The 12,265-nt window shown below is 39.2% G+C and overlaps 1 protein-coding gene and 1 long non-coding RNA gene across 6 annotated transcripts in view; both read left to right on the top strand.

The window, feature by feature from the left end:
- LOC133540574 (arf-GAP with coiled-coil, ANK repeat and PH domain-containing protein 2-like) overlaps nt 1–10,947 on the top strand; it is a 1,007,806-nt gene extending 996,859 nt beyond the window's left edge. For 2 of the 4 annotated variants that reach the window (XM_061883285.1, XM_061883283.1), the window contains exons 24-25: nt 10,060–10,177; nt 10,255–10,946. In XM_061883285.1, the coding sequence (XP_061739269.1) occupies nt 10,060–10,163 (104 nt within the window). In that variant the 3' untranslated portion in view covers nt 10,164–10,177; nt 10,255–10,946. Of the gene's footprint in view, nt 1–10,059; nt 10,178–10,254 lie in introns of all 4 variants that reach the window. The other 2 variants (XM_061883284.1, XM_061883286.1) reach the window with 2 other exon arrangements.
- Nucleotides 10,948–10,957: 10 nt separating this feature from the next.
- On the top strand, nt 10,958–11,956 carry LOC133540575 (uncharacterized). Of its 2 annotated transcripts, none has more exons than XR_009803667.1 (2): nt 10,958–11,112; nt 11,236–11,956. It is a non-coding gene; the product is annotated as an uncharacterized LOC133540575 (long non-coding RNA). The 2 variants fall into 2 exon arrangements; XR_009803668.1 differs by lacking the exon at nt 10,958–11,112 and adding an exon at nt 11,127–11,136.
- The last annotated feature ends 309 nt before the right edge of the window (nt 11,957–12,265 follow it).

The following is a 12,265-nucleotide window of genomic DNA, read 5'->3' as shown; positions in this document are numbered from 1 at the left end:
TATTTTAAAGTAGTGTGATTATATTCGAAGTGTATAAAGTAAATATTTTTTGAGTGTAAAAGCTGATGTATATTGTTGAATGTCCAAAGTTAAAGCATATATTTGTTAAGTAAATATGCAACAAGCTTTTGTTTTCCTCTCACAGAATTGTGTACAATTTGCATTTAAAAATTGAAATTAGGGAGAAGAAAATATGTTGTTAGACCAAAGTTTGATCGACTTTATGTGACGTCGCTAGTGTCTGGATAAACAAAAAAAAAATACTTTTTAGTGCTGGTCGTTGCGAATGTTGATGGCTTTTGATCAAATCATCTGAGAACTGAATGTGCTGGAGCAATAAGAGATAATTAGACTAACAGGGAAGTTAAAAGAATGCTGTGTCAAGATGTAAATAAGTTATACTTACATAACAATTTTCATTCCATCTTCCCGCTCCAAATTCTGTATTTGTAGCGCACATAAGCACTTTGTTTAAAGGAGCAGTGTGTAGTACTGTAGCATCATAGGAACATCATTCTTCAAACCTGCTGCACTGCTTTTAGTTAGGTTTCAAGGCAGAAAAGTTGTATTTCTTACAGTTGGGCTGCACAAATGTGTAATTTGGATTCACACTAATCTTTTTTCTAAATGACAATTTTCATTTATTTTACTTGATAAGCTGCATTTTAAAAAAACAAAAAAAAAACACTTGTTGTATTCGAGGACCCAAGCTGCATTGTCGTTGCCATGACGACCAACACTTCTCCCTCACTCACTCTCGCCAGCCAGGACGAGTTGGCACCATTGCCCCTGCCCGCTGACAGCCCAGAGAGGAATTAACTGACCTTTTTTTTTTTTTGTCTGTATTACGGTCATAATATAGTGGCTGGTGTGCCATGTTTTTGACTTGATGGATTATTTCCAGTCTTTCTATTCATTTGTATTTGGAGAGACCCTTTTCAAGTCAAGTCAAGTCATTTTTATTTATATAGCACGTTTACAACAAATTTTAAATTGGACCAATGTGCTTTACAGGTTAAAAAAAGCATAGAGCAACAGAAACAGAAAACAAACAAAGAACATAAACATAGAATGAGCTGAACAAAATAGTGCAAAATACAGTAAAAGATGTCGAATAAAATAAATAAAAATAGTAGTAAAAAGTGCGACAAATAGAAAAAATGAAACTAAAGCGAACGGGTGGGGGGGGCGGGACTAGAAATGGTGGCCTAGTGGCCAGACTCAGCTCAGGTCAAAGGCCAGCGAGAAGAGGTAGGTCTTAAGAAGGGTTTTGAAAACCCCCAGGCTCTGGCCTGACCTAATGTGGAGCGGAAGGCTCTTCCAGAGCTTAGGAGCGGCAACGGAAAAGGCTAAGTCCCCTCTGGTCTTTAGCCTGGATCTAGGGACCGCCAACAGCAGTTCTCCCGTCCAAAGGCAAAACCTAGTAACTCACTTCTAGCTGATTTTGAGAAAACAAAGGAAAACCAATCTATCTTGATGCTGTCTTACAAAGATTTACAAAGTCATCAAACGTATAGATGTTTTCTTGAGCTTTCATTTTCTTGCCGATTGAGCCATGGATTGAATCTGCTCTCATGAACGTGTGCCCTTTTTCCAGATATTTTATCACAATCTCGGGTGGGGCCCCATTCTGCGTTTGCACATTGGGCAAGAGCCGTGTACAGCGTCCAGTTTTTGTTTTGACCTCCACAGTTATCTGCCCAAAAGAGTATGCAAGGGGAAGAATCAAGAACAATACATTTAATGAAGGTGCTTGCAACGTCCTGGGCCAATCTTCCAAATATCCCCTGGTGCCATAATATCACATAATCAGGTTGACCGTCGGCCCCCATTCGTGCAAATGTCTCATTAAAGACAATAAGGCGACTGAGAAAGAAGCTCCGATTGGCCCCTTGAGATACTAGGTTTTTCTGTTGTATCTACGCGGTTATGTGGTAGTTGCTAGGTCCTGCCATGCGCGTAACAGCTTACTTACGGAACAAATTACAATATCGCATACACTAATGTAAAGCATATCACCTAGGAACTCCAAAATTATTATCAGCTCAGTTTTGACCAAAATTGAGTTACCGGGTTTTTGCCTTTGGACGGGAGAGTTGGTCAGCTGACCTTAGGGCTCTAGACGAGGTATGGTGATGCAGAAGCTCGGTCAGGTATTGTGGGGCCAGACCATTTAGGGATTTAAAAACAATTAAAAGTAAATTAAAATCAACCCTTTCACAAGAACCATTGGGAGTTTCTTTAAAGCAGAACAAGGTAATAAGCTCTCTTATATAATTACCAGAAAACAAAATTGTTTTTAGGATTTTACAACAATATAAGAAAATATCAACAAAATACTCCCATTTATTCGTATACTCAATTGTAGAGGTTTTCTAACTTTTTTAACCAAGTACCACCTTAGAAAAAGCTTGGCTCTCCAAGTACCACCTTAATGACCAACCTTGAACTACAGTAGTGTAGTAGGCCTAAGTATTTATCAAAAACAAGGCAGAAGTTTTAGTTAAGTATATTTAATGTTTTGGGCATGGTAATGTTACACACAATTTGAACAGTAACACTGTTTGAATACAAGACAATAAAACACTACTTTAATTGGTTCTTTGGCCAATCACAGTTTGAGAATAAATGCTCTATTCCCTTTAAATAACAAAGTAAGGCAAAATAACTAAACAAAAGCAAGAACTACTATTGGCTGTAATTCAAATTATTTGTCTTTTTCCTGTGTCCAATGTCAATTTCGCTGAGTTTGTACACAGTCTAACAGTACAAGAATACAACAATGTCACTCAGATATTTGTGAAAATAAAGCAGACAACTGAAAAATATTGATCTCAACATAGCTAGGATGGATCAGATTGGTATCCATACTATCGATATGTATCGATCACCCCAGTGAGCAGCAATTTGCACCATGCTAAACCTGTTGTCACCTTTCGGATATCGGTAATTAGTTGATTAGAAAAAAACGTTAGATTATATTTTTCTGCTTCAATGAGACATTTTTGTGATTAGGTATTTTACTTTTTCCACATCTTTTAATGTTGATAATGTGCGTGTATAGGAACAAAAAAGGCAGCTTATGGCAAGCAGAACAATCTCAACTATCCGTAATATGTATTGGGGACGGCGTGGCACAGTTGGGAGAGTGACCGTGCTAGCAACCTGATGGTTCTTGGTTGGATCCCCACCTTCTACCAACTTCGTCACGTCCGTTGTGTCCTTGAGCAAGACACTTCACCCTCGCTCCTGATGAGTCCTGGTTAGGGCCTTGCATGGCATCTCCCGCCATCAGTGGGTGAATGTGGAAATAGTGTCAAAGCGCTTTGAGTACCTTGAAGGTACAAACCCCGTTTCCATATGAGTTGGGAAATTGTGTTGGAGGTAAATAAAAACAGAATACAATGATTTGCAAATCCTTTTCAACCCATATTCAGTTGAATGCACTACAAAGACAAGATATGTGATGTTCAAACTCATAAACTTAATTTTTTTTTTTTTTGCAAATAATAATTCACTTAGAATTTCATGGCAGCAGCAGCACTTACCAAAGTGGTTGGGAAAGGGTATGTTCACCACTTTACTTTTAACAACACTCAATAAACGTTTGGGAACTGAGGAAACTAATTGTTGAAGCTTTGAAATTGGAATTCTTTCCCATTCTTGTTTTATGTAGAGCTTCAGTCGTTCAACAGTTCGGGGTCTCCGCTGTCGTATTTTACCCTTCATAATGCAACACACATTTTTGATGGGAGACAGATCTGTACTGCAGACGGGCCAGGAAAGTACCCACACTCTTTTTTTTTTACGAAGTCACGCTGTTGTAACAAGTGCTGAATGTGACTTGGCATTGTCTTGCTGAAATAAGCAGGGGCGTCAATGAAAAAGACGGCGCTTGGATGGCAGCATATGTTCTAAAACCTGTATGTACCTTTCAGCATTAATGGTGCCTTCACAGATGTGTAAGTTACCCATGCCTTGGGCACTAATACACCCCCATACCATCACAGATGCTGGCTTTTGAACTTTGCGTTGATAACAGCCTGGATGGTTTGCTTCCCCTTTGGTCCGGATGACACGATGTCGAATATTTCCAAAAACAATTTGAAATGTGGACTCGTCAGACCACAGAACACCTTGCATCAGTCCATCTTAGATGATCTCGGGCCCAGAGAAGACGGCGACGTTTCTGGATGTTGTTGATAAAAGGCTTTAGCTTTGCATAGTAAAGCTTTAACTTGCACATACAGGTGTAGCGACTAACTATTTAATGAAAGTGGTTTTCTGAAGTGTTCCTTATCCCATGTGGGGATATACTTTAGAGATTGATGTCGGTTTTTGATACAGTGCCGTCTGAGGGATCGAAGGTCACGGTCATTCAATGTTGGTTTCCGGCCATGCCGCTTACGCGGAGTGATTTCTCCAGATGCTCTTAACCTTTTGATGATATTATGGACCGTAGATGTTGAAATCCCTAAATTTCTTGCAATTGCACTTTGAGAAACGTTATTAAACTGTTTGACTATTTGCTCATGTGGACAAAGGGGTGTACCTCGCCCCATCCTTTCTTGTGAAAGACTGAGCATTTTTTTGGGAAGCTGTTTTTATACCCAATCATGGCACCCACCTGTTCCCAATTAGCCTGCACACCTGTGCGATGTCCCAAATAAGTGTTTGATGAGCATGCCTCAACTTTATCACTATTTATTGCCACCTTTCCCAACTTCTTTGTCACGTGTTGCTGGCATCAAATTCTAAAGTTAATGATTATTTGCAAAAAAAAGTATCAGTTTGAACATCAAATATGTTGTCTTTGTAGCATATTCAACTGAATATGGGTTGAAAATGATTTGCAAATCATTGTATTCTGTTTATTTTTACATCTAACACAATTTCCCAACTCATATGGAAACAGGGTTTGTATATTGAGGCTACAAAGTGTGGTTTTTCTTGGTCAATGGAACAAAGTCTTCTATAGATTACTGGAATACTATAATGAGATAGCTGCAGCCCTACTAATAGAACAATATTCTATTTATTGTGTAACACTTAAAAAACCTTTTGCTCCTCAAGTCTACACACTGGCCCTTTAAGGCAGTACGACACTGCAGCGCCCTCTGGTACTCACACTCTGTTTAGTCTGCAGGAAAGCAATTATTGACGCTCCTATTGTGTTTGTATTTGAAACTGGACTGTATTTGCACGCTGCTTTTTTTTGTTTGTTTTTTGGTTATTGCTGGAAAAAGGAGCATGTTAGTTTGGACCTGCCGTATGAGACAAGAGCAGCAGTCAGCAATCACGGAGGGAGAAACACTAACATGCTGATTTAATGCTGCTGTCGGTATTTTTTAATGCGCGTCATCATCATCATCATCATCTGGTAGGTGAGGACTCTCCCTGCGCTCGTCCAATCAGACGATGAATGACGGCACTGATGAGACAAAGCCGCCTCATCAGTCCTCTGCCACATTGACACATTAGTAGGTGATGAAGTGCAGTTGATTCCGCATTCAAACTTACTGCTGAAGTAACTTTTTTAAAGATGCAATATATTTTTCACCATCTTGTTTTATTGCAAGGCGAGACGATGGTGTACATTTACGGGTTTGTGCCTTTTTTTTCTCCCTTTTTCTGTCTTCTCTCTTCCAACAGCTGTACTTTGTTTGCACTTTACACAATACAGTTGCTGACAAAAGCTTCATTTCTCTGCGCTTGTCTTTTTCTGTGTCTTGACTCCTTGCCTTGCTTTTCTGCTGCCTCTCTTTAATATTTCCAGCCGCCGCCTTGACAGGTATGGCTAACTTTTCCTTCTTCCTCCCATTCTCCTGCGCCGATCACATCTTATGTATTCCTCACTGCTGCCCTATGACGTCATGTCAGATTTCAACTAGCTGGCAGATAAACACTCCAATTGGCGCAAAAACATGCACCTGGGGATAGGTTGATTGGCAACACTAAATGGTCCCTAGTGTGTGAATGTTGTCTGTCTATCTGTGTTGGCCCTGCGATGAGGTGGCGATTTGTCCAGGGTGTACACCGCGTTCCGCACGAATACAGCTGAAATAGGTTCCAGCACCCACCTTGACCCCAAAAAGGGACAAGCGGTAGAAAATGGAGTGATGGATAATCCAGGGCTCACCAAAGTGGGGCCCGGGGGGTCGAGTCAATGTATTTGGCCCACCATACAGTGGGGCGAAAAAGTATTTAGTCTGTGCAAGTTCTCCCACTTAAAATGATGACAGAGGTCTGTAATTTTCATCATAGGTACACTTCAACTGTAAGAGACAGAATGTGAAAAAAAATTCCAGGAATTCACATTGTAGGAATTATAAAGAATTGATTTGTAAATTATGGTGGAAAATAAGTATTTTGTCAACCGTTCAAAGCTCTCACTGATGAAAGGAGGTTTCAGCTCAAAATCTCACGATACATGTCCCCATTCATTCTTTCCTTAACACGGATCAATCGTCCTGTCCCCTTAGCAGAAAAACAGCCCCAACGCATGATGTTTCCACCCCCATGCTTCACAGTAGGTATGGTGTTCTTGGGATGCAACTCAGTATTCTTCCTTCAAACACGACAAGTTGAGTTTATGCCAAAAAGTTTTATTTTGACATTCATGACATTCTCCCAATCCTCTGCTGTATCATCCATGTATCCATTTTGGTATAAACTCAACTCGTTGTGTTTGGAGGAAGAAGAATACTGAGTTGCATCCCAAGAACACCACACCTACTGTGAAGCATGGGGGTGGAAACATCATGCTTTGGGGCTGTTTTTCTGCTAAGGGGACAGGACGATTGATCCGTGTTAAGGAAAGATTGAATGGGGCCATGTATCGTGAGATTTTGAGCCCAAACCTCCTTCCATCAATGAGAGCCTTGAATGGTTGACCAAATACTTATTTTCCACCATAATTTACAAATAAATTCTTTAAAATTCCTACAATGTGAACTCCTGGATTTCTTTTCACATTCTGTCTCTCACAGTTGAAGTGTACCTATGATGAACATTACAGACCTCTGTCATCATTTTAAGTGGGAGAACCTGCACAATCGGTGGCTGACTAAATACTTTTTTGCCCCACTGTATATAATGCATATTCATACTGACCTTTTAAGGTCACTAAGGTACCCCAATAATGATATCACATATCGGTCCAATATCAGCATAAAAAACAACAAAATTTCGGATTTTATTTGCGTCTAAACTTTACGATGTTAGTTTTACTATGAGACGTCCTGCACCAGTTTGCATCTAAATGTCTTCAATAAACACACACGCTTGGTCTTTTAGTTTAGTCATTTACACAAGGCCACTTGGAGCTGGTAGCTACACAACAGCTGAGCACACAATAACACACAAGCTAGGTAGGCCAGAGGTGTCAAAGTCAAGGCCCGAGATGATATTTGATTAGTATTAGACGCGGCCCACCGTTTTGCACGCACCAATTCTCCCATCTGTGTTGGCGATAAGAATTTTCAAAATGGAGTCCCAGAGGCCCCATCAAGTCATAAAAATGGGGTCCCACTTTTTTTGTTTTGAAAAAAATGATAAATATATGCATTAGCCTGTTATTTCTCACATTTTATATTGTGTTTTGGAAAAAGGTTGTCAGAAACATTACTTAATTAATTAAAAAATAATAATACAAAAGAAAACAATTTTGTATGCATATGTAAATTTATTCATTCACTTTCTTCTTTCCTTCATGGATCTAAACTTTACCGCTGCCGGTATTTTTTACTATATTTTTATTGTAATATTTTCAGAATTTTTGTTGTATTTTTGGCCAAAGTAAGATAAAAAACAATGTGAAGTTATCTTTGTTTTATTTGTAGTTTTAATGCCATGATTTGAATAGCCAGTTGCTTTTCAAATAATTTTGCTTGATCGAACCTTTTCTAACAGTCCACACACTACAAAATAATGCAAGTATGTATGATTGGGAGGCGTTCGGGTGTATGATTGGGAGGCGTTGGACGTGCCCTAAACACCACCTTAGCGAGGTGTTTAGGGCACGTCCAACCGGTAGGAGGCCACGGGGAAGACCCAGGACATGTTGGGAAGACTATGTCTCCCGGCTGGCCTGGGAACGCCTTGGGATCCCCCGGGAAGAGCTAGACAAAGTGGCTGGGGAGAGGGAAGTCTGGGTTTCCCTGCTTAGGCTGTTGCCCCCGCGACCCGACCTCGGATAAGCAGAAGAAGATGGATGGATGTATGATTGGTGTGGATATAGATTCAATATCAGCCAATACTCCATCCATTTTCTACCGCTTGTCCCTTATGGGGTGGCGGGGGGGTGCTGGAGCCTCTCTCAGCTGCATTTGGGCTCTACCTCATCGCAGGGCCAACACAGATGGAAAACATTCTCAAGGCTTCAAAATGGAAAGTAAACAAAGTTGTATTAGGACACCCCGACACTTAATTTGCATAATTGGCAATGTCATTGTTACGGACATATTTCAAAATGCAAACTGTCTTTTTGTCACTTCTTTTTCTTTTGTTTTAACTGCTCTCAGAAGGCACCCGCTGCTCGTTGAGAAGAGCACTACGTGCCTCCATGTTGGCCATTCAATAAGAACCAAAAAAAGTCCCTAGGATTTGTCGGCTTTGTTTTCAGCTAAAAGGGTGCAAATACTCGCTAGGTTGCAATACCAATGCCCTGCTTGTCAGGTTCAAACGCTGACGACATTTATTAAACAGACAAGAAGCAAGGAATCATGCAGAGACAGAGTTCAATTTAGCTCATGAGGAGAACGCATGGAGCTGCACACTTAGTCACAGTCTCACCCTATGCTCTAAGGCAGTGGTTCTCAACCTTTTTTCAGTGATGTACCCCCTGTGAACATTTTTTTAATTCAACTACCCCCTAATCAGAGCAAAGCATTTTTGGTTGAAAAAAAGAGATAAAGAAGTAAAATACAGCACTATGTCATCAGTTTCTGGTTTAATAAATTGTATAATAGTGCAAAATATTGCTCATTTGTAGTGGTCTTTCTTGAACTTTTTGGGGGGAAAATGATATAAAAATAACTAAAAACTTGTTGAGAAAGAAACAAGAGATTCAATTATAAATAAAGATTTATACACATAGAAGTAATCATCAACTTAAAGTGCCCTCTTTGGAGATTGTAATAGAGATCCATCTGGATTCATGAACTTAATTCTAAACATTTTATTCACAAATAAAGAAATCTTTAACATCAATATTTATGGAACATGTCCACAAAAAATCTAGCTGTCAACACTGAATATTGAATTGTTGCATTTCTTTTCTCAGTTTATGAACTTACATTCATATTTTGTTGGAAGTATTATTTAATAAATATATTTATAAAGGATTTTTGAATTGTTGCTATTTTTAGAATATTTTAAAAAATCACGTACCCCCTGGCATACCTTCAAGTACCCCCAGGGGTACGCGTACCCCTATTTGAGAACCACTGCTCTAAGGTACTTATTCAGGTATTTATTCAGGAGTTCCCCAGTCAACATCACCGAGGCCGCCTCTAAAAGAAGTGGTAACATATATCATGCGAAGCAGCTCCAGTACGCACAATACGTGCCGGAATGTGCTGGGGCCTTGTTATTTCGCCTTGTCTCTGCTTCGTATGTGTGCTGTCGTCTTATCTGCGTTGAGGTCCTTGAAGTCCTTGGCTGTTAGCGAATTAAAACAAAGATAACATCTGCGGCTGAGGCCACCCCTCAGACAAGAAGTTTTTGTCCTTGCACAGATAGAAATAACTGTAGCAACCTGACTTTAAGCATACTAAAGTTGTGTGATAATATATATACATGATTATTCTCACACTGCTGCTACGTCTTCTTATTCTCTGGCAGACCGTGTGCACATGAGCTGTGCTAAGAAGGACAAGTTGCATCCACCCACAGTCCCATTATAATCTGTCAATAATGGAAAACACTGCGTTTTTTTTCTTTCCTTTGTTGCCATCTGTCTACTGTACACATCCATCCATCATCCATCCATCTCTGTCTGTCCATCCTTCCTCTCAAACCCCGATGGCTGACGCTCGCTGTCCTGCTGTCACTTTCCAGGCGACGAAACCTACCAGGACATTTTCCAGGACTTCTCCCACATGGCCTCTAATGATCCGGACAAGCTGAAACGCTACCAGCACTACGACACGCACAAACCCTGACTCGGCACTTCCTCGTAAACACACACACACACACACACACACACACAGACACACACACACAGCAGCTAACGTGTGTTTCATGTCATTGTAGGTCACATGATGATGAAAAGGAGGCAGAGCTTCAGTCAAGAAGGAGAACGGTACAAACTCTCATGGACCTTCTGGACCTTTCCATTCAGAGACTAAATTTGCACACCTTCATTTGTGTGGCGTGCTGAAGAAGCCAGGACATGTTGCAGCGTCAGCGGATCGACATTTTTCCAGCGAGGAGTGACCATGTGGGTAGTTTTTAAAGAACACCATGTGGGTAGTTTTAAAGAACACCATGTAGGGAGTTTTTAAAAACTACCATGTGGGTAGTTTTAAAGAACACCATGTGGGTAGTTTTAAAGAACACCATGTGGGTAGTTTTAAAGAACACCATGTGGGTAGTTTTTAAAGAACACCATTTGGGTAGTTTTAAAGGACACCATGTGGGTAGTTTTAAAGAACACCATGTGGGTAGTTTTAAAGAACACCATGTGGGTAGTTTTAAAGAACACCATGTGGGTAGTTTTTAAAGAACAACATGTGGGTAGTTTTTAAAGAACACCATTTAGTTAGTTTTTAAAGAACACCATGTGGGTAGCTTTAAAGAAGACTATGTGGGTAGTTTTTAAAGAACACCATGTGGGTAGTTTTTAAAGAACACCATGTGGGTAGTTTTTAAAGAACACCATTGTGGGTAGTTTTAAAGAACACCATGTAGGTAGTTTTAAAGAACACCATGTGGGTAGTTTTTAAAGAACACCATGTGGGTAGTTTTTAAAGAACACCATGTGGGTAGTTTTCAAAGAACACCATGTGGGTAATTTTTAAAGAAATCCTTATGGGTAGTTTTTAAAGAACACCATGTGGGTAGTTTTAAAGAACACCATGTGGGTAGTTTTTAAAGAACACCATGTGGGTAGTTTTAAAGAACACCATGTGGGTAGTTTTAAAGAACACCATGTGGGTAGTTTTAAAGAACATCATGTGGGTAGTTTTTAAAGAACACCATGTGGGTAGTTTTCAAAGAACACCATGTGGGTAGTTTTTAAAGAACACCATGTGGGTAGTTTTAAAGAACACCATGTGGGTAGTTTTTAAAGAACACCATGTGGGTAGTTTTAAAGAACACCATGTGGGTAATTTTTAAAGAAATCCTTATGGGTAGTTTTTAAAGAACACCATGTGGGTAGTTTTAAAGAATGTCCTTTTAAGAAGCTGCTGGTCCTCGTAGTTTGAGTCAGCATGAATGTGAATCGTTCTGCAAACCAAAGTCATTGGCCATGAATCAAACTCAACGTTCTTTTATTTATGAACTAGGCTTCCTCGTCCACACATTTGTTCGTCCTTTTTATTGAAACTTTATTCTTGTAGCGCGTCTCCTTTTGCCTTCTTTTCACTTGATCGTGGAGCTGGCTGGAAAAGAAAAGAATTCCAACCATTTTAAAAACTGCACAGTGATTCTACTTTTTAATGATGTAAGTTCTTAATGACTCAAAACAAAAATCCTCATCTTTGATTATTGTTTGTTTGTTTTTGTGTTCAAACTCATTTCACTTCATGTATTATCAAATAATGATGTACAGCACAAGCAAGTTGGGATAAAAAAAACATGTACTTTTGTGCTTTTAAATAGTTTATTGTGACATTTGTGGTACTTGAATCTTGTGTATATTCTCTGTACCTTGTACTCATCTTTTTATATTGTTGCATGTACTGTACATTAGTAGTTGTACTATTATTATTACACAAACTGCTGAGTCCAATGTGGTTTTTTGTGTCCTAACAATTTCCCACATTTACACTTTCATGCATAAAAAGGGTTTTTTTTATTACTTTCCAGACATAAAAAAAGACTTAAAAAATAATAAATAATAATAAAAATGTATCTGATTTGTTTTGTTTTGACAAAAGAACACATTTATTTGATTTAAAAAGATATAATGGGACAAGTGGTAGAAAATGGATGGATGGATAATTGAAGATGTTTTTTGAAATAGTAAAAAAACGAAATGCGTATAATCACATTTTGATTTATTCAACAAATTATAGTTTAACTTTTTTTTTTTTTTTAT

This window comes from Nerophis ophidion, linkage group LG22 (genome assembly GCF_033978795.1).
Source record: "Nerophis ophidion isolate RoL-2023_Sa linkage group LG22, RoL_Noph_v1.0, whole genome shotgun sequence".
Lineage (NCBI taxonomy): Eukaryota > Metazoa > Chordata > Actinopteri > Syngnathiformes > Syngnathidae > Nerophis > Nerophis ophidion.
Note: the sequence above shows the minus strand (reverse complement) of the source record. Positions and strands in the feature narration are given on the sequence as shown.